Below are 23,143 nucleotides of genomic sequence, written 5' to 3'. Positions count from 1 at the left end.
CCTGTTCCGTTCCTTCAAGCTAGTCTGCTGAAATGATTGATATTTCCCAATGACTACCACACTGAAGATTGTCCTTTCCATTTTGCTTGATTTACACTTGCTTTCTCAGATTTGGTCTTGGATCGCAAAGCAGACAGATCCCCATTATTTAATAACTAAAGCAGTGGAGTGGCTAGAGGTACTGTTGCAAGACTACATTCTGCTTTTTGGAGATGCCATTCTGATGCAAAGGAGTCTAATGGTTCATTACCAGTGAAAGCCCATTGTTTTAACTGCTGTATTTTAAGATGTGTAGGTTGGTGGCCTCGTTTGCACTGTTTAAAAGAATAGAAACCTTTTCAGCTTTTCAAAAAGATAAATTCTAGAACAACAGGCTGGAGTCCTTCAGCAAAAACAGCACAGTCTACATTCATAGATGAACACATTCTAAAGGAGAGAGAGACAAGGTGGCTGAGGTAATATCTTTTATGGGCTCAACTTCTGTTGGTGAGAAAGACAAGCTTTCCAGTTTACACAGAGCTATGCTTCAGGTCTGGGAAATGTACTCAGTGTCACAGCTGAATACAGGGTAGAACAGATTGTTTAGCATAAGTAATTAACACACATTTCAAGGGACCATTCAAGGTGAAGTGCCTATTAACATCTCTGCAGTCATGGGGGCAGGAAAGCTGTGGGGCAGAGGGTATGGATTATACCTTGTTGTAATAAGCCATACACCAAGTGTGACTATTCAGTCCATGATTTTTAGTGTCCAGCATAGTTATGAATTTAAGCTCCCAGGCTCATCTTTTGAAGGTTTTGTGCAGGTTTCCTTTGAGGATGAGGACTGAGAAGTCAAATTGTTTACCAACAGGTGATATGGTGTTTCTGTCTTCTATCGTTTTGCTGTGTCCGTTAATCTGAGCATGTAATGATTGTCTGGTTTCACCCACATAGTTTTTATTGGGGCAGTTAGTGCACTGGATGAGGTACATGACATGTTGTGATAGGCATGTGTAGGACCCAGGGATCTTGAAAGGTGTGTTGTGAGCTGTGTTGATCAGGGTAGAAGTGGAGGTTTGTGTGCAGGTTTTGCATCTGTTGTTCTGACAGGGTCTTCAGTAAGAGTGCCAGGGCCAGATATGATGGGTTTGCCTGGGTTCCCTTGTTTGTGTATTTTGGGAAGTATGTAGAAGCTCCCTGGGGTGACTAACCATGGGAAATGAGATTGTAGAATTTCTCTTGGAGTTGTTTTGGGAAGGATTTGATGATATCCTTAAATTCCGAAGTAAATTTTGGTGTGGTGTCTTCTTTGAGTTCTTTATAATAGATGGTGTCAGAGAGTTGTTGGTTGGCTCCATTAACATAGTCATCATGGTGGAGGACTACGATGGTACCTCTTTTGTCTACTGGTTTCATTCCGATCTGGTGGTTGGATTTCAGGGACTGTTTAGCTGTCCTCTCAGCAGTGAAGAGATTGTGGAGGATCTGATGTTTGTTAAGGATTTCACAGTCAATTTTTTTCTAGAAAGCAATCAACATAATGATCAAGAGCCTGGTTTCATCTGCTGTGGCGTGTCCATTCAGACGGTTCTTTTTTCTTCTGACTGTTGGTGAGGACTTTGTAATTGTGGGCAGTGTCATCAACTCAAAAGCTTGTCTCTCTCACCAACAGAAGTTGGTCCAGTAAAGATATTACTTCACCCACCTGGTCTCTCTAATGTCCTGGGACCAACATCTCTACACACTGAATACAACTTATTACAAATAGCATTTTGCTCAGGCATCTTGGTTGTCCAGCCTTATGATTTCCCTCAAGCAACAGGCATGCTAATGTCCATAGAGTTATTACTATATGGTTTAATGGAAATGGCACTTTCTGCTATTGTCTGCATTTTTGATTTCCCAGACACAGACTGAGATTTTTTTCATATAAAATAAATAAGGCAAAAATCTCAATCAACAGGATGTTGAGCATAATTTGTTCCTGTGTACACTGACTGCAGAGTCAAGGTCAGCTTTCTATTAGTTGATAATTAAGGTCATGCATCGGCAGCGCATATCGTAGCCTGGGGAAGGCTATGCCAGGCTATCTGGGCACTGCCACCTGTCTGCCCAGTGCCCTGGGGCTGGGGGCCATGCACTGCCCACCTAGCGCTCCGGGGCTGGGTGCGCTCGGGCTTCAGCGAGGGAAGGAGGGTGGGATGGACATGGCCTCAGGCAGAAGGGGCAGGCTAGGCTGGGGGCTAGTTTCCCTGAACCCATAGTTCACCCACCACCCATTAGGCCATATTCTAACTTGATATACTTCTCCAGTGAAGACAAGCCCTAAAACAAAGGTCTCAAGAGGCAAAGAAAACTTACTAGGGCAGAGACAAATATAAATAAAACTAAACAAAGAAAAATGTAGCTGAATATATGGGAAAACCTCCTAATATGAGATCTATTATGTTGTAGAATAGTCTTCTAAAGAAAATGGTGGAATAAACAGTCTTTTGGTCAATTAAAGTTGGACTGCAGAAAGCATTTGGGGACAGACTGGAAGGAACAAATCCACACTGGAAAGAGAGTTGCCTGACCAGTTGCTTCCATCTCTTATTTCTGTGAAAAAGAAACAGTGGGATTCTGTTATAAGGACTGATTTGGGCAGACACTTGTTTGATTATGACCAGGTGATCACCCGCATCATCCAGATTCATAAAACTTTGAACTTCCCAAATCAAACCTGTGCACAGCAGCTGAATCTGTGGGCTTGGCTACACTGGAGAGTTGCAGCGCTGGTGGTGGGTTTACAGCGCTGCAACTTAGTAACCGTCCACACCTGCAAGGCACATCCAGCCCTGCAACTCCCTGGCTGCAGCGCTGGCTGTACACCTGGTCTGCTTGGGGTATAATGATTGCACGCGCCTGGTGATGCAGCACTGCTCGTCAAGTGTGGCACACAAAAAGCGCTGTAATTGGCCTCTCGCAGGTATTAGGAGGTATCCCAGAATATCTGATTCAGCCATCTCTGCTCATGGCAGTTCGCACTCTACTGCCCTGGCCTCAGGTGACCCGCCCTTTTAAATGCCCCAGGAATTTTAAAAATCCCCTTCCTGTTTGCCTCAGGCCAGCGTGTGTGGAGTGCAATTCAATCCAGGTGCCATGCCTCCACGCTCCAAACGAAGCCCCAGCATGGAAGCCAATGGCGAGTTGATGGAGTCCTCATCAGCGTTGGGGGGAGGAAGTGTGCAGTCACAGCTGTGCTCCAGCCGTAGGAGTTATTACGATACCTATGGGCGGATATCAAAGCCATGATGAAAAGGGCCATGACCGGGATGCGGTGCAGTGCAGGGTTAAAAGTAAAGGAGCTGCGGAGTGCCTATTGCAAAGCCCGCGAGGGAAACCGCCGCCTCAAGATGTGCTGCCCCCACGACCTGCCATTTTTACAAGGAGTTGATGAGGATACTTGGGGGTGACCCCACTGCCCAATCTGAGGACCACGATGACAGATTCACGAGCAGGAGAGGAGAGGGAGTGGGGGGGGGGAGGAAACCAGAGTGAGCGGTACTGGGTGGGGGGGAGACACCCTGGAAGTCCCTGGAGGCATGCAGCCAGGAGCTTCTTCTAAGCCAGGAGGAAAGCTAGCCAGTATGCAGCAGCTGGAACTTGTTGGTTGAAGAAGAAGCAGAGGAGCGGTGTTATCCGGTAAGCAGCTTTTATTTTCAGGATGGAAATGTTTAGAGAGGAGGGGTGTTAATGGTTCATGCATGCATGCATGCCTAGAATGTGGAATACCCATGATGTGTGGTCTATCACGTCGCCCGTAATGGCCTCTGATTAATCTCTTCAAAAGTTTCTGCCAGAGCATAATGGGCAGTGCGCTTGCGCAACGTTATATAGGAGCAGGCCACATGTGGTCCTGCTGTTCCCAGTCAGGCTAACGTGTCCGCGCCAACTATGCCCTGAGGGGTGGGGGCACCCATTGCTGCACACAGGCAAAAAAAAAAGCTGGATAGGCCAGGCGGAATCCGCATTGCTGTAGAGACCCTCCCTTGCTTCCCAGGTAACCCACAGCAGTGAGATATCGTCCAGATTCAACTCCTGTGGAAAACTGTAGGGATAAGTGTTCAGTGTAGGTCCCCCCGCAGCTCTCTGCTTTCCCCAATGCCAGACAAACCCCAGTGCAGCCCCTGAACCAATATCAGTTCCCTCCTAGGTGAAGCAGTGGCAGCGAGATGGCGCTCCAGGATTAATTAACTCTGCACTCCATCTACCCTTATCCCCATGTCTTCCGCTGCTGTGGGCTCTCTGGCTGTCTTTTGGTATGTGGAAATTATGCTAAACTGAGACTGTGAAACCACTTCGCTGTGATTGATACACATGCTTGCCTTTCTGTTAAATGTTCAATTTTGTCTTTTTTCTAATAACATCCTTGAACTACTGCTAGAAATAGACTGGCGCTTATCACAGACTGCTGAAAAGCTACAAAACCTGAGGAAAGAGCCACGCTAAAGCAAAGAAGATATGGTGAAAGCAGTATGAATCAGTGCTGCCAGAGAGAAGAAGAAGCTGCAGGATGGAGAGAGAAAATGCAACACCTGAGAATAGAGACAAGCAAGGGAAAAGAATTGGCTAAGAAGGAAAGCACAAAGCAGCTTAATAAGCCTGCCTGATGCGCAACCAAATGGGACTGACCAGTCACTTGTAGCCAGCAGGCAAGAGCTACTGTACGCCGCTCCCGTCGCCCATTCCTAACTCTCTCCCCCCATGTCCCCCATGTCAGCTCCAAACCCCTTCTCCAGCATTCCAGTTCTTACCACCACCAAGCTGCCCCAACACCTGCTACGTTCACCCACCCAGCCCTTGAGAACTGACCGACCCTTACCCTCTGCACTCAACCCCCATCACCATGCAGCTTTTCAGGTCCTGAAAGTGCCAGCAGTCACTTTGCACGCGCTTCCACAGACACATTCATACCTGCTGACTGACAGTTCAGCACCACTACCCCCCTGCCCTTTGAGCGTTTCCAAATGTTCGTGTGATCTGCTAAAGACAGTTTTGTCTTTTTCAGTAAATGCATTTGTCTTTTGAAACACAGTCTTATTAGTTTGCAGGAAAGTGAAAAGATACCATACCCCAAGAAGAAACATGCACTGCAAATCATTTTTAGGAAAAACAGATTTCCTAACTAACATTGTAACACTGCACTCACTCCCGGTGCAAGGCACCAGAACATTACTGTTGGTTTTCAAGCCTCAAATTCACTCCCTCCCAAGCATCTCCCTAATCCTGTGAAGCCTGTGCTGGGCCTCTCTAGTAGCCCCTGCTCTAGTGGCTGTGCAAATTCAGCCCCAGGCGTGAACCTCGGAGGTCCATTCCTGACTGAATGTTCACCTTCCCTTCACAAATATTTGGAGGGTACTCTCACACGCACTATACCGCAGGGATGCTGCTTTCTCCAAGTCTGAGCTTCCCCATAAAGAAGACGCCAGCGCCTTTTAAAACGGCCAAAAGCATACTCCACAGTCATTTGACACCGGGCTCAGCCTGTAGTGAACCGGTCCTTGCTCCTGTCAAGCTTCCCTGTATACGGTTTCATGAGCCAAGGTATAACGGGTAAGCGGAGTCTCAAGGATCACAATGATGGCATTTTTCAACGTCCCCTACTGATGATCTTGTGGTCCTGGGAAAAATAGTCCCAGCCTGCCAGCTTTCCTGAAATCAGGCCACTGTTCCAAAAAGATGCATGCATCATGCACCTTTTTTTCAGCCAGCCTGTGTAAATGTCAATGAAATGCCCACGGTGAAATCCACAACGCGCTTAAGAGAACCATAGAGAAATACCTCCTCCGGATTAATTGTACTCGGCATGCTAGGTGGTGCGTGGTGCCAGAATAGGAATATTGCGTCCATCTGTCGCCCTTCCATGATTAGGGAAAAACCCATTTGTGCAAACCATCAGAATGTCCTGCACGTTCCCCCAGAGTCCACAGTTCTTCTTAGCAGGATGCGATTAACTGGCCCTGCAAACTTGCAATCAAACGATTCCAACGGTCGACTTTCCCACTCCAACCTGGTTCGCGACCATCAGTTAGCTGTCTGGCAGTTGCAAAACTTCCAGAAGTTGCAATAGCCAACCCGCTTTCTCCACTGGCAGCAGCTCTTCAATTCTGCGTGTCCTTGCGCCGCAGGTGGGGCGAGCTCCTCACACAGTCCATGGAAGTGGCGTTTTCTCATCCGAAAGTTCTTGCAGCCACTGCTCGTCATCCAGACTTCCATGACATGTATCCCCACCACTCAGGTGCTTGGTTTCCCGAGCCCAAATAGCGCGGTTTCATAGTGCTGAGGCATGTCCGTTTACTGCCACAAGCATATTAGTGTCACCACGCTCAGGTGACTCGATATCTGTCGGACTCCCTCCCCTGTCACTTTGGAGCTGAAAAGAACAAGCTCAACTGCCAAACGTGATGTCGCTGCGACACTCATCAGCAAAGTCCTCAGCCAGCTCGGGCTCCATTTCCCACAGAAATCGCGCTGCACACAAACCTTTGGGAGACTCATGATGGCGCCAAACGTGGACGGAAAAACAGTGACTGATGGGATGTGAAGCGTTGCACCATGGGGCATTGGGACAGGAAGCGGAATGACCCGCACCCTTCCATCCCCTTCTCACAACCCACGGCGCCAAAATGGGACGAGGTGCTCTGTAGGATAGCTGCCCACAATGCACCACTCCCAACAGCGCTGCAAATGCTGCGAATGTGGCCGCACTGCAGCGCTGGTAGCTGTCAGTGTGGCCACACTGCAGCGCTGTCCCTACACAGCTGTACGAAGACAGCTGTAACTCCCAGCGCTGCACAACTCCAAGTGTAGCCAAGCCCTGTGACTATTTTAAGGACAGAGCAAGTTAATAGGTATTGTAGTGTCATGGGAAGTCAACTGTTTATAATGGGCACTCTCATGAGTTGTAACATTTATCTGCAGCCCAGTGGCTTTAAAAAAAAAAGAGTGTGTGTGTATGTGTGTTTGTGTGTGTGACATTTTCTTATCTTTGAAAAAAATCAAAGACAACCAAAGAAATTACTTTCAGTCTGATCCTTTCAATTGGCTGCTTGTTGATTACTATAACTGAGAGCTAAACACGTCAACAAGCATGGTGAAAAGGCTTTTGTAAAGCTGATTTGATACACCAATCTGAATGTTCACTGAAACCTAATTACACTGTAAAGTGATTCTTATTAGTATTGGTAGCAGAATTTACTGTAAGTGCTTTCAAATCACCATCAATTTATGCAAAATATTAATTGTTGAATTCTTTTCCTTTGTCTTACTCTGGCCCCTTACAATGCCAAGTCTGTCTGACTATTTCAAAAGGTAAAATTGCCACATTTATTTCACAACACTGTTAAGACATGTCTGTGCGACTTCTTGTACATGGTTATGGTAACAGTGATCCTTTCAGAACAAAACAATTCCATCTAAACAGAACATACAGTGTAATTCAAATGGTTTTATGGAATAAAATGTATTTGGATGGCATATCTACACTGCCTATAAAGATCCTGTGTGAGTTGTACACACAGCCATGCCCTTCAGTGTTTATAAATGGTAAAAAATAACCGAATAAAAAAATGCAGGAATGAAAAACACTTGAAGCATAATTCAAAACAGTACAGTCCTTGATATATTATTTACATTATGGTGTTTGCAGAAAAGAAACAATTTGTATAATACTGTATCTGTATTAGTGTTTTAAAAGGGCACATTATTTAAGTAATACTTTTTTATTTTGGAGTATTAAGAAATTGTTTCTTAGAGAAACAGAACAACCTTTCTCTTTTGCAGGTGATATATTGTAAAGGAGGAAGAAATTTTTTTAAAGGCTGAACAATATTTTTTTTCTTTTAGCCCTAGACCACCAATTCCTCTGTCTCTTCTATTATCAGAAGAAGAAGCATGCAAAATAATTCAATCATTCTGGAGAGGTTATCGGGTAAGAGTCAGCTATAATTATTTTGCATGATGCTGAATCTGTGTGACTGTGAAGGCCCTGGGGAAAACCCTTACATAAATTTTAAGTAGCAGAGACTATAAATAACTTTTAAGACCATTATGGTTCACTGGCGTTGGATATGCTTGTATGTAAGTTCTCTAGTGGCTCAGATCTTTTCACAGGAGTTATGGCAATGCACTCTGCTTTGTTTTCTTCACAAAGACCTTTACTAGGGCTGTCAAGCGATTAAAAAAATTAATTGTGATTAACTGCACGATTAATCGCACTGTTAAACAATAATAGAAAACCATTTATTTAAATATTTTTGGATGTTTTCCACATTTTCAAATATTTTTATTTCAATTACAACACAGAATATGAAGTGTACAGTGCTCACTTTATATTTATTTTTATTACAAATATTTGCATTATAAAAAACAAAAGAATTAGTATTTTTCAATTCACCTAATACAAGTACTGTAGTGTAATCTCTTTATCATGAAAGTTGAACTTACAAATGTAGAATTATGTACAAAAAACCCCCTGCATTCAAAAATAAAACAACGTAGAGCTTTAGAGCCTAGATAGTCCACTCAGTCCTACTTCTTGTACAGCCAGTCGCTCAGACAAACAAGTTTGTTTACATTTTCAGGAGATAATACTGCCCACTTCTTGTTTGCAGTGTCACCTGAAAGTGAGAATGGGGGCACTGCAAAATATTTATGTGCCAGATAAAGATTCATATGTCCCTTCATGCTTCAACCAACATTCCAGAGGACCTGTGTCCATGCTGATGACGGCTTCTGCTAGATAACAATCCAAAGCAGTGCGGACCGACACATGTTCATTTTCATCATCTGAGTCAGATGCCACCAGCAGAAGGCTGATTTTCCTTTTTTGGTGGTTTGGATTCTATAGTTTCTGCATCAGAGTGTTGCACTTTGAAGACTTCTGAAAGCATGCTCCACACTTTGTCCCTCTCAGATTTTGGAAGGCACTTCAGATTCTTAAACCTTAGGTTGAGTGCTGTAGCTATTTTTAGAAATTTCACATTTCTACTTTGCATTTTGTCAAATCTGTTGTGAAAGTATTCTTAAAATGAACAACGTGCTGGGTCATCATCTGAGACAGCTATAACATGAAATATATGTCAGAATGTGGGTAAAACAGCAGGAAACATCCAATTCTTCCCCAAAGAGTTCAGTCATATATGTAATTAATGCATTATTTTTGGAATGGGCATCGTCAGCATGGAAGCATGTCCTCTGGAATGGTGGCCAAAGCATGAAGAGGCATATGAATGTTTAGCATATCTGGCATATAAATACCTTGCAATGCCAGCTACAAAAGCAACATGTGAATGCCTGCTCTCACTTTCAGGTGACACTGTAAATAAAAAGTGGACAACATTATCTCCCGTAAATGTAAACAAACTTATTTCTTTTAGTGATTGAACAAGAAGTAGGACTGAGTGGACTCGTAGCTCTAAAGTTTAACACTGTTTTGTTTTTTAATGCAGTTATATAACAAAAAATCTACATTTGTAAGTTGCAGTTTCACGATAAAGAGAGTATACTACAGTACTTGTACGAGGTGAATTGAAAAATATTATTTCTTTTGTTTATCATTTTTACAGTGCAAATATTTGGAATAAAAATAGTAGTATAAAGTGAGCACTGTACGCTTTGTATTCTGTGTTGTAATTGAAATCAATATATTTGAAAATGTGGAAACATATCCAAAAATATTTAATAGATCTCAGTTGGTATTCTACTGTTTAACAGTGCGATTAAAACTATGATTAATTTTTTTGAGTTAATCACGTGAGTTAACTGCTATTAATCGACAGCCCTAAAGTTTATAGAAAATTTTATTTTAGAAATATAGTCTTCCCTTGAGAGGCCTCCAAGTTTTATTTCAGCCTTTAACTAGTTTGTGTGGGATAAGATTTCCAAATTCTATGTGTGGGTGTGGAGGTGGACATGAGAAAGATTGATGGGGAAAGTAAGGGAAAAATGGTGTAGTATAAAGAGCAGGAGAGAGAAATGAGACACGGCAGGAGACAGAATATATTTAGGAAAGATAGAGGGCACAATGTAAGGAGAGAGAGAGCAGGAAAAAGTGGAAACAGACATTGAAGACAACTTAGGAAAAGATATACCATGATCTCTTATAGGAAACAAACAGAGCAAAGCCAGAAAGGGCAAAAGAAAGTAAAACCAATGAGGAGTGTAGTAAGTAGTACTGGGTGAATTTCTTATTTGACAGTTTTCCACAGAGTTTGCTCTATAGTTGGCTTACATATGATTTGTTGAATAATAGAAGATGAATATTGTTTTGTTATTCACCAGGGCTACTAGTAAATTTATATATATGTATAAAATTTATTAAATAGAAAGTTGATTGACAGTGTTACAGTTAAATACACCAAATAGTGAATAGTACACAACTGGTTACTTCCTTTAAATTGAAGGGAGCATAGGTTTGGGAGGAGGGACATGACTTATGAGGAGTGGTGGTACACTACCTTGGCTAGTTATACTCTTAATTAACATACCAATTTTTCAAAGCCATTGCTCTTAAAGGGCTTTAGAAAGAAGCTTAAATAACATGATCTCCATTTCATGAGGAAAAAAATGAGGCACAGAGAATATATATGCAGAATATTTAATTGTGTTTATAGGCAAGACGGGTAACATGCCCAATACTTCCCATTTTAAGAATATGTTTTTCCGTGGCTACTGACTTTGCTAAACTTTTACCATTTGGGCTGAAATCTTCCGAACAGTTTGTCTATTTCCAAGAAGGAAGCTAGGGAAACATACATTGTTTTGCCAATGTTAAAAAATTCTGGCAACCTTTTCTCTGAAAAACTCTAGCATGCCCATACTTCGGAGCAGCATTTGAAATTTGTCAGACTGGAGACCTTTGTATCAAAAATGTGCTGTTTGCTGTCCTCATAAAAATCTGCCCAAATACGGCCAAGCCAAATTTAGTCTTTGAAAAATCATAATTTGCACATGATCAATAGAGACTCTGTAGATGTTAGCATCTAATGTCCCTGAAGATTCTGTCTGCACAGGGCATGCACCACTCCAGGACGGAGCAGCACTTGGAATTGCATCTCTGCAGGCTGTGTCAGGTCTGGGTCGAGGCACCTGTGCTCTGAATGACCCCTGTGCTTGGCTCAGGTTGCATGAAGGAGGAAGCAGGAGGACAAGAGCTAGACCTACAGTAGAGCCTGGGAGGGAGTGGACTGCGGCAAGGAGCCTGGAGTGGAGGGAGAGATGGAAACAGGGACTGGGAGTTGGGGTAGGTGAGACTGAGACTGGCTGGTCAAGGAGATTGGGATTGGGAGTCAAGTGGCTTGGGGAACATGCTGAGGAGTGGGGTGGCTGTAGGCCATGATGCAGGAGAGAGAGATGGATCAGATGAGGAGCCAGGAGGGGGTGGCAGAAACTTAGACTAGGTGGAGAGAAGGATTTCGAGGCCTGGGAAAGAACTGTGAATGTCTGGGCAATGAAGCTGGGCTTGGGAGTCTGGAGGAGAGTGGGATGCGGATGGGGAGTCCAGAGGGGTCAGACTAGGACTTGCTGGACATGGAAACTGGAGTGAGAAGCCTGAGGAGTGGAAACTGGGACTCGTTGGGTGAGAAGAATGGAACTGGGATAAGGATCCAGAGGTGAGAAAAAGACAGGCATGGGACAAACACGTTGGAAGGAATGGGGCAGACTAGGCCATACATAAGGGGGAATAGGCAGAAGAGTCCATGCCTACTAGAGCACTCTCCTCTCCAGAGCCTGGAATGGAGCCCAAGCTTTCTGAGTCTCACCATTTGTCTATTATCAACAAGTATTTGTGAAATAGATTGGCAAAATGTCCCATCCCCCTCTATTGCTGGTCCCTACTGAGGATGACAATCTGCTATCACTAACTCCATTAGCTCAAGTAGCAGAGGTCACTATGAATGATCTAAAGGCTCCAACTTTGCTAATGACCCATGTTGATGTCAGTATAATGCCTCATGATGAAATTTCTATTTTTTCAATTTGTTTTTTTAGAAACTTAGGAAATCACACACAAAAAACTATGTTAAAAGGTTATTATTAAGGTTGTAAAATCAAGCACTCAAAAGTTAGGAAATGCCGGAATTAATGTTGTCTGTGCAACCTTAGTTCATCCGTTTTGTACATATGCATTACGTTACAATCTTTAATTTCATACTATTTTTTCCACAGCACCCCTGCCTCATTCGTTGCTAAAACACATAATTCCCACTGATTTCAATGATGGCAGTCAAAACTCTCATTGACTTCAGTGGGGCTAATCTATCACCACACGTTTTGATGCCCTTTCAGTAGCTGAACAGTTTCCTCAGGACTAACTAACCATCAATGTTGGTTCATGGATCAGCAAAAGAGGCCTTGTACTCATGGTACGATCTGCGGCCTCTCCCACCTGCACACTATACTAGCCCCAAAGTAAAGCACCTCAGTCAGGCAGGATAGGGTAGAGACCTCTAATGACTTTGGAATCCAGATGTCCTGTTACGCCATTTGTAGCTTCATCAACACATTACAGGTTTAGCCTACTTTGATCAAAAGGATTAATATAAATGTTAGCAAATGTGTAAATTAATCTGTAGCATTTTCCAAATAGGTCGCTCCAGTTTACATCCAGCGTTCCTCCTGACAGCTGTCCCTTAAGAAAGGGATACTGAAGTTTCTTTATTTAAATTTTAAAAATAAAACAAGGGATGAGGAAGCAGTATAACCATGACATAACACATTATTTTATTCATCGTGAGTGAGGTTTCTTTTTGGAATGTGTGAATAACCTCTAGATTTCAAACCGACTTTGCTTCACTGCATAGGGAGTTAGACTTCTGTTTCTGTAAATATATCATGTTTTCTAACTAACAATCAATATAGAAACTCTCTGTGCTGCTTATAAATGGACTTCAGTATATGAGAGTACCCATAAGAATCTTCCATGAACATGAGCATGGGAACATGCTCTGAATATTTATTCTTGATCAATAGATTCCTGTGATGTTTTATGCTGTGTGTTTTCCCTGATTTTCTTTTTTAACCTGACTTTGATTCCCACAGTAACATTAATTAGTACTGACAATACCACTGCAGGCATCCTCACAGTAAAATATTGCAAAGCCAGTCATTATCCAATAATGTTTGTATGTTGGATTACCACCACAAGGTTGCTTAGATACCTTGTGTTTGGGGGAAGAGATTCTGAAAGGCAATGTCTTTGCCCTCTATATTAACATTTAATTTAAAGGGGTATTGTTTGTAGACCTAAACCAACCTGTTAGAAAAGAAATGCAGAGTCCTAAAGAACAGTCAATTGCAATGATTAACTCTCTCTATCAAACTGTGAAATATTTTTGTTTGTTTGTTGGATGCAGAAGAAGGCAGAGTTTTGTTGTTTAAGAGTTATAAGCTGAAATTAAAGAGACAAGATGAGTGATATAATATTTTTTACTGGACCAACTTTTTTGTTGGTGAGAGAGGCAAGCTTTTGAGCTAACCCAGAACTATCTGTTAATAACAAGCTACAGTACAGTAAATCTAGGATGGTGTATTTTTATATATGCCAGTAAATAAAGAGAATGTTAAATGAGAATCACTCATCCTCTATAAGGAAAATGGATACAAAATATCATGGGAAATTGTTAATATAAAATTTCAAAAGGCAGGAATTTTTAAAACTGGTTGATATATAAGTCAGCATTGATTTACTCTGTCCATAACTGTAGCTTTGTAAAGGCTTCCTCCCACCCAAGGATATTTTAGATCATTGTTTGGAAAACTCATTTTTAGTGATTTTAAACTTTTCATATAGACATTGTTCACTGAACTTAATTATATAATTAATACAATCTGTAATTCTAAAGCACCCTATTATTACAATGCACACCTTCTGGTAATATTAACTATAAATACAAAGGTGTGCCTTCATATATCAGATCAGACAGTGCACTGTGAAAAAGGAAGGTCACTACTTCCACTGGACCTCTCAAGTTACATTTTCAATGACATGAAATCAAACACCACACACATTGAAGAGTAGAGGGGAAAGTATTCTGGACACACTGTTGGATTTGTCAAGAAGTAAATAACTAAGAAATTTAATAAAATAAAAAATGGAAAGATAGCTCCGTGTGTAACGATAGCATTCCAGAATGTGAGGATATAAATTTTAATCCTTGTATTTCTTTGTGATGCTACATCAGCTCAGATGGAAGAAACCACAGCAAGCCCTGTTATATCGTTTTAAAACTTTCCTCAAACAGATGTTTTGTGTACCTCTTCAACTGTTCTTCAGAACATTCATTGTCAAACATACTGAGGCATATATTGATGTAGAGGATGAAATGCCCTCATTTGCAAAATTAACTGAGCTTTTCAAGTGTATTCATGATGCTTCCCTTGTTTTTATCACACATGCCTGAGTGAATATGCACAATGTGAAAAACTCAGGCAGATCAACAGCAACATGTCATCCAATAAAAAAAAGTCTTTGCACCAAAAGCTGCAGAGCAGAATTTTAACACTGAAGCACAAGTTAGCAATAAGACATAAAGAAGCAGCGTGTTCAGCTCCACCTTGAGCCAATTTCAGACTACTGTGGTTGTTATATTGGAAGTTATTAATGGCTTCCATCAAGTGAGCCTTTGATCCAAAGATAATCTCCGTTCTGGTTGTTCTAAGCACCCTTCTTTACAGACTAAATGGAAGGTGACGCTGTGTGCAGTGAGCAGGAAGCAAAAGAAGGTACTACCAAGACAAAGGGCTGTCTGGTGAGACCTCAGAAACACTAACCCAGGTAGATTTAAAGGGGTTTCCCTGACTGAAAGTAGGGTGACCATATGTCCCGATTTTATAGGGATAGTTCCGATTTTTGGGTCTTTTTCTTGTATGGGCTCCTACTACCCCCACCCCCGTCCTGATTTTTCACATTTGCTGTCTGGTCTCCCTAACTGAAAGTCAGGGGCTAAGTATTGGATTTGCAGGCTGGGAGTCAAAGGCAGAAAAAGCCAGAAGAAAGTGAGAGAAGCAGTTGTGACCATGACCCTGAGTGGAAGCAGGGAGACAGAGCTTCTTGGGCATAGAAATCACTGGATAGGAAGGTTTGGGCATTTCTAAGCAAATAAACTTCCTGGGGTTGGTTGTTGCTAGTCTGTTCAGGGAAACAAGACTTTGTGCATTCTTTGTAAATAAACAGGATTGCACTAGGGAAAGTACTTGACTCATCAGTTTCTCCTCCTAACGGAAACAACCCTGCAAATCCCCAGATATTGGCTAACCACTCAGGCCAAAGGGACAACATTATTTTCATTTATTATTTATTCATTTATTATTTATGTACTTGGTGCTTTACACACATGTAAAGATAAAATCTCACCCCCACCCATGAAGAGGGCAAAAGCGTTTCATGATTTTGAAGTTGTATCTAGGAGAGAAGCAGGAATACCCAAGACCCAAGGTCTATGGCACCTCTTGCACAAAAATTCTCTCTTTTACCTTCAACATTCATCTTCCCTTTGTGAACTTATGCACACCCATCATGTTTCAAAGGAGCATCCTGAGATACATTGAAAAAAGTTGCTTGGCAAATGTCAATTTCACTTACTTTAGTTGAGATAATTTAATTCCTTTCTCTTTCCATTTTAATTCCTGTAAAATTTGGTCGTATCTGAGGTTTAAATACATTGGCTTAAACCATCCTCTCCTGAACTAAAACCATGTGGGGATTCCTTCCTGGAGATAGTCTCTCTCTCTCCCCCTTTCCCCCTTCTTTCACACACCCACACATGCATGTGCACATGCACTCTTGTGCCATAAGGCAGACAGGTATTCCTCCCTATGAAAAATCCTGTGGGACCTGTCTCCCACCCCAGAACCACCTGCACTGAGCCCCTTTGCCATCACACAGGTTCTTGCCCCACCATCTTCCCCCATTTCCATGCACCTTAGTTATCTATATTGCCTCTCATTTGAGTCTGAACCTGAAAGTTCCTGTGACCCTGTATGGAATATGGATGACCATTGATATTATTAATACCAATATTATAGAATTGGATTGAATCATACCAGATATACTGTGTGAGGTATCTGCAAAAATGTCACAATTTGCCAAGTATGATAATCTTGTTTATATGTTTGTATTACCTTTGTATGATGAGTTATAGATATGTAGGGTATATCTGTATTTCAAACTTGTGCTGTGCATCTGGGTCACATCCCCAGACAGATTGGCATCAGCACTGCCTAGCCTTTTGATGGCCCTGCAAGGGTCATCAACTGCACAATGAACCCATTGAAAGGAACCAGGGCAGACACCTTATGAGTCAGCAAGGCATGTGGTATGGCTATGGGCAGAGAACTCTAAGACTATGTCTACGCTACACAGGTTTTAGTGACACAGCTGTGCCACTGCAGCTGTGCCGCTAAAATGTGCACAGTGTAGACAGAGAACAACATCCCCTATGAGCGGCATTAGCATTGTTGGCAGGAGAACGCCAACACCAGCGCTTGTCTTCAACAAAACTTTTGTCTTTCAGGGTGTGTGTGTGTTTAACACCTCTGAATGACAAAAGTTTTGTCTTACACTTGCCAGTGTAGACAAAGCCTAAGGCTTCCATGTCATGTGCTGAGCAGCTTTGGTTTGGAACAAAGGAAGTACAAGCTGCATAGCAAAAGACTATAAAAGGCAGCTGCATCTTCTCCATTTTGTCTTCAGTCCTGCTTCTTGCTTCTGAAGGAACTTTTCTGCAAACGAAGCTCTGAACAAAAGACTGAATGACTCATCCAAGCTGTGGATGTGTTCCAGATGGACTTTCAAGCCAGGAAACTCACCAGTAGTGCTAAGAACCTGATATATGGCCTTTGAAGTCTTTGTATGTATGTAACTGCTTTATCATTTAACAACTCTCTTCTTATTTTTTCTTTGTAATAAACCTTTAGTTTTAGACACTAAAGGATTGGCTGGCGGCATGGTATTTTGGGTAAGATCCAGCCTAATATTGACCCAGCAATGTGGCTTGCTCTTTGTGGTTTAGAGAAACATTTTGTATTGTGAGCAGAGTTTTAAAATAACTTCTCACTGTACTGGACCTAGGTGCTGATTGGGAGCCAGAGAACTGGAATGCAATAAGGGGGCTGTGTGATTTCTTTTCTTTTCTTTTGCTGCTTGATAACCAGTGTGGGGACCAGAAGCACAGTTTGTGACTGGTTAGGAGTTTAACTTCAGTGTTACCCACCAGTCTTGGGAGTGTCTGCTCTCCTTTTTGCAGCCTGCCCTGACCTTGGCATTTCCAGGGAGGGCTACCCTAGGAACCCTGTTTCACACCACCTACCAAGCTGCTGAGCACTTTCTAGGTCAGTGGAAGCTTAATTTTTTGTAAATTATGAACACCCTCCTGTTGAAGTCAATGGACATTGAGGGCACTGTGGGATCAAGCCCAGAAAGGGCTGAAAAAAAGAGTAAGATTGATCTTCATCTTATCTTTGGTCCACTGCTAGGAAGATGGGCCTTGAAGAGACAGGAGAGGTCAGAGAGAAATGTGAAGGAATAGGAAGAAAGAGAATTTTGTTGTCAATGTCTTCCATGTCAAACATCCAGGGAGGAAGAACTAAGGAATTAGGGTCTCACTCTTTTCTTTGAGCTTTTCCTTACATTTTGAAAGGATCTGTACAAAATGTGAGTGTCTGGAAGTGTCTTTATCTTTCCCAGGTCTTTAGGGATTATGTTGGTAAGTATATGGAACATTCTTGTGGGGAGTGAAAGGAGCTGTTAGAGGTGATAAATTTAATGAATTTTCCAAAGTCACAAGAGGAGAAATACTAAGATGGGGTAAGATGGCCAGTTCTGGTTGTTTTGGGGTTAGGAGAAAAAAATTGGAATAAGGCCTGTTCAAATGGATATACTGAGGCTTGAAGTCCAAAAGGAACAACAACAGTGCCCTGTTTTCCTCTCTACTTTTTCCCAGTAACATGCTTTCATTTTCTGCTGAAATGTGAGCAAGAGCCTCAAAGACCATCAGGGTGTTGAAAGAGAAGAAACGATAGTCTCCTACAGAAGCAGGGTCGATTAACGTTTGGAGGAGGTGTGTCATTTTGATGGAAATATTCTTGGACACATATATCCTGCATCCTCAGAATTTTAGTCACTAGTTTTGGCTGGAGAATCCTGTTCTTAATGGTACTCAGCTGGAACATGCTCCCCATGAGCAAAGGTAAAAGGAAGAGCACTGTGCCTCACTCAAAAGCACAATGAAAAGACTCAATTTTCCTCTTTAAAAGAAGAATTCCACTGTTTTAATATTCTCTGGTTTAACCTTCTTGATAAACATTGATAAACTGATGGGAGAAATAAAAAGACAAAACAACCACCTTCCCTCCCCACCCCCAATCTTGCTTTCTTCTTATTTTCTTTTGTGTGCTGAAAACATGATCAGAGATAGAAAGTTTAAAGGCTGGTTCCAAAGGGAGTCGAAGTAGTAGTGGGAATCTGAGATACTACCAACAACTAATCTAGAAGTCTGAACCTTATCACAAATGGGTAAAGAAGAAGCTGTGAGATCAAAAAGCATTTGAAAATCTACAATTTTCAAAGTATTAAGAACTGTAATATCACAAAATATAGCAATGAACATTACCATTTTTCTACTACTTCTTGTGTGGCTTATTAAAATGAAGAAATAAAATACAAAATTGTTAATTAAAATATATAAATTAATCACCATAAAAGATAGATATAGTGATTCACACCTTTGTGTGCTGCTGCCCTTTAGCCTGATCCTGAATAGGGCTGACTTCAGTGGGAATAGAGGGCACTCTTCACCTTGCAAGATCAAGCTCTTACAGATGAAGCAAGATCAAGCAAACATGGTAGCTTACTTACACCATAGGGGATGCAAGCATTATACATATGAAAATTTAAATAAAGCTTAATTCATGAATAAGAAGAAATGAAGGCGCAATCAGTGGTTCTTCGACATACTGCTTAACAAATGTAGTTTGTATTGCAGTAGGTACTTAGAATCCCCAAACCCAGAAAATTTATTTAAAATATTTCTTTTTGAGACTTGTACTCAAAAATTATATTAAGTAAATCTATATTTTCATAAGAGAATTCCCTGTCCCTTTATATTCCTGGGCACAAACCCGGGTTGAATTGTTAACATCTATATTGGGAGGTTAGAAAGGATTAATTTAAAAATGTTTTTCAGTTATGACAGGCTTGTATGTAAGGATATTTTCATCAGGCACAAGTGTGACTGTTGGGAGGTGTTTAAGTAACCTAACTTCTGCCAAATATGCACATTAGTTAAATTTATCACTACTCAGGGCCTTATATTAGAGACAAAATCACAAAATGTTTAGCAATGTATAATTTTATAATAGATAGTATAGATTCATTAGAGCTAGGAAGGTCATGCTGGATGTATGTACTGGAATTCTTGTGTATCCTTCCGAGTAAGTGGTCTGAAGTGATTGGCTGAATGCATATTGTCTGCATTTCAAAAAAAATTGATAACACACCATGCATTAGAATGGTCTCTGAAGTCAGAGATCATGGCATACAGGGGAAAACTGTTAACAAAGTAATGTTAGTGATCTTGACGACTCTACTCATTTTTTGGCTTTGCTCTGGGCCTTAAAAAGAAAGCTTATGCACGTTTTGCTTGACGCAGCATTCTGCAAATGAACATGGATGAAAGCTCATCTCATAAAAATATAAACTGTGTGAATTGTATTGGAAACAGCTTTTGCTTAAATTGGCGTTTCTGAATCTCTAGCTGGTGACCACCATTTTTCTGAAAAGTGACATCATTTGTGACACCAACAATATTGGAACCTTGATCAGAGAGTGCAAAGCAATCTCTTCTGTGTAATTACTGTGATTTGGTAAATTTAAATTCAGCTGTTCAAATAAAAGTTGACTCCATAGCACCATCGATTCAAAACCCAATGGTGGTAGACCTATTCCATTATTCCTTTAATGTAGAATTGAATTTTAATACAATTTGTTTTATGTTGGTCTTCTGAAAGAGACATGAAAAGCATGTCCTGTCCATGCTGCATGGTCATTATACACCCCAGGACATATTTTAATGAGTAGATACTTTTCTAGTGTCTTTGATAAAAAATGGTCTTATCTCTCCCCCTCTTATGCAGTGTGCTGTGCCCCAGTTAGCTTCTAAACCAGACCTGAATGCATTTCATTGTTGCTATGTGTAGATATGACCAAAAAGTTACTGTATTGATGTATTAGATGAGGCAGGATTTATAATGTCTATAATTTGTAAAGTGTTTTGTGATTCCTTGAGATCAAAGGCATGTAAATATCAAATGTCATTATTTATTATATATGTATTCTGATTGTTTAAACTAGAATTAAATCAGAATAGAAGTGATTTACCTTTATCTCTGACAAGGTATTCTTATACTTCTGCTGTCATCAGTGATGTCTCTTTTCACAAGATACAGATGCTTCCAAAAGGCTCAGAATAAATGCGTGTGACCCAGGCAATCAATAGAATGTTTGCTGCATTTACAGCAAATGTAGATTCATTCTAAGAGGTTTGAGATTTTTAAAAGAAAAGCTGCAGTCTGACTTCAAAACTGGACTTGTTCAATCCTTCACATTTTCGTGTTCTTCAGTGGGATGAAGACATGGATTCATCCCCATGCCTTTATTACTTGCAAAAAGATTTGCCTGCTGGCTGTTTTGCGAGTTATTGTCTAGTTAGAATTATATTGTGTTTATAAAGCAGAACTAATTTGTTGGTGTATTGCCAAAGATAAAGTAAAATAATTTGTTGAATTATTAAAAAGTTGATATATTGTAATTGGAATTGACTCTTAAATTCATACGAGCGCCTTTATTGAAGGTGTGATACATGTATTCCATTCTTTTTTTCTCTCATTGCTATGTAAAATTGCATTGTTCTAGGAGCATGTGTTCATTTTCTGCTTTCATATTGGACCCCCAAATATACAGAATCTCCTTTCTGACGCTGTCTCAAAGCTCTTATCTTTGCTGAAGTTTGATTTTTCATTCTGTGACCAAACATTTTGTGTCTAGCAGTCACTTTGTGGCGGATGTGTGAGATGTTGCGTTTTACTCAGATATCTGAATGTGTCCAACTCCTATCAGTCTAAGGACTGGAAATTTCAACGGTCATTCATAAATCATGAGATCTCTCATATGGCAAATTAGCTCTTGTATAGCTGCTAAGTAATGAGAAATGAGATAACTGCAATGCTATAGAGCGAGTAATACTATTTTCTAAGTTTTATTGACCATATTCAGCACTTAATTACATCCTATGCTACCCCTTGGGCCAAATTCTGCACGAACATATATTCTGTGCCCCTTCAGTGGGGTAGCACAAAGTGTAAGTTATTGCAAACTTAGGCCCTACGGACTTTACCCTGCCTTTCAGGCACTAGCCCATGTTGAGTGATACCATCTCAGGAGGATTTCAGAGAGGCATTCTTCTTGCGGAAGAGTGCCCCCATTGCTGCGCTCTTTGATAGGATGATGTGTTGCTACAAAATATCCTCCTGCTTCTTTTCAGTCTCATTTGCCAGTCTTACTCCAGAGCTCAGTGGGATGAACAGCGAGAGTAGTTCCTGCACTTACGATAGACGCTTACAGGAGACACAAAAGGAAGGGATCTTCTTGTGCACTCCCTCCCTCCTGAGCATCCACTTAGGGGCTGTAAGGAGCTGCTCGATGGTTGGATTTTTCTCCATTAGCCACTAGAATCATTGTCTTTCTCCTGAATATGTAAAGATCAGTAGTGTATCCCTGCCACCCACCAAAACACATTTTGACATAGGTTCAGTTATAAATCGCACACTTCACTTTTTCAACAAATTTGCAGTAAGGAATAAGTGCTGTTATTTCTTTGGGATAGAGCAAGCCCTTTTCCTTTACCCTCCTGCAGGCCCTTCCCCCCAACCCTTGCACCCATGGGAAGATTGATTCCATGCAACTAATTAACTGATACTGATTCAGTAGAACTTATATGTGAGAGCATCAGAGAGACACAATACATCTCTTGTGAGTGTAGGAAACCACCCAGTGCATGGACTTGTCCTGTATAATGAACCTGCGGGAGGAATAACTGATGAGGTTCATAGAAATGAGTTTTGATCTTTGTAAGCATGAAAATATAGTTTTGGCTAGTAACACTAACACTATTTTTCTGATTTCAAGTGTTCATATTAAACATGTTAAAGTGTAGCAAACTATGCAGAGCTGGTTTATTGGAGCAAAGATAATGTAATATTATACGAGCTATATGATGTCAGGTCACTGAGTAAAATTCTTCTCTGTCAGCATTCATTTTGTAACCTTGCATTACACTACTGCTCTGTCATTGCACTGTCTACAATATAACAAGTGCCTCCTCTGAAATGGATTAAAAACTACTCCAGGGTTCCAGCTATTGTAGGTAGCTTTCTTGGTTTCAAGGCAGAGGAAATATATCCTTGGTGGAAAGAATGCTTTTCCTAAATAACGTTTATGGTCTCCTTAAGAATTTTTAAACTAATGGAGATAGAGTCTTGCTCTCAAGGTCTGTCATAAAAGAGGAAGAAGATTGGAAATGTAACAGACTACTACCACATACATTAATAATAATTACAGTATTATCTAAAATTAAATGTGAGGGGGCTTTCCGGAAACTGAATCTGTGAGTGCACTGGAAACAAGAATGTATTGGGGACACCACTATTGAGAGGGGAAACCAGGTTTGTTAATATTTGTTGTTAACAGCCATGATCTTTGTAGGGCCCTAAATCACAATGCAGTTTTATGTACCTAGAGCTTATAAATAAAAAACAGAATCTGCATTTTGATAACTATCATAATTCAGGTAACATCTGGTATAGGTTCAGCTACACAGGAGAATCTGCTTAATTGTCATTGGCATCCTGATAAACAGTTTACGGCCTGTTCCTGCTCCCATTGAAGTAAGTGAGGCTGTATCTATGCTTTGGATTTTCTGAAATTCTCCCAGAGTTGCTCTAGCATTGGTGCTAGGAATGGTGGGAATGCTAGAACAGACCAGCTGCAGGCATGTTTACCACAAAGTCATCTTACCCTGCTTTCAGCAGGTCAGGATGAGACAATGGTAAAAAAAGTGAGGTG

At 41.1% G+C, this 23,143-nt stretch overlaps 1 protein-coding gene across 2 annotated transcripts in view; it reads left to right on the top strand.

Moving 5' to 3' along the window:
* IQCK (IQ motif containing K) overlaps window positions 1-23,143 on the top strand; it is an 87,875-nt gene that overhangs the window by 36,842 nt on the left and 27,890 nt on the right. For both annotated transcript variants that reach the window (XM_032800174.2, XM_032800175.2), the window contains exon 7: window positions 7,870-7,954. In XM_032800174.2, the coding sequence (XP_032656065.1) occupies window positions 7,870-7,954 (85 nt within the window). The remainder of the gene's footprint in view (window positions 1-7,869; window positions 7,955-23,143) is intronic.

Source organism: Chelonoidis abingdonii, chromosome 9 (genome assembly GCF_003597395.2).
Source record: "Chelonoidis abingdonii isolate Lonesome George chromosome 9, CheloAbing_2.0, whole genome shotgun sequence".
In the NCBI taxonomy this organism is placed as follows: Eukaryota; Metazoa; Chordata; order Testudines; family Testudinidae; genus Chelonoidis; species Chelonoidis abingdonii.
This window is presented reverse-complemented; position numbering and strand designations above follow the sequence as displayed.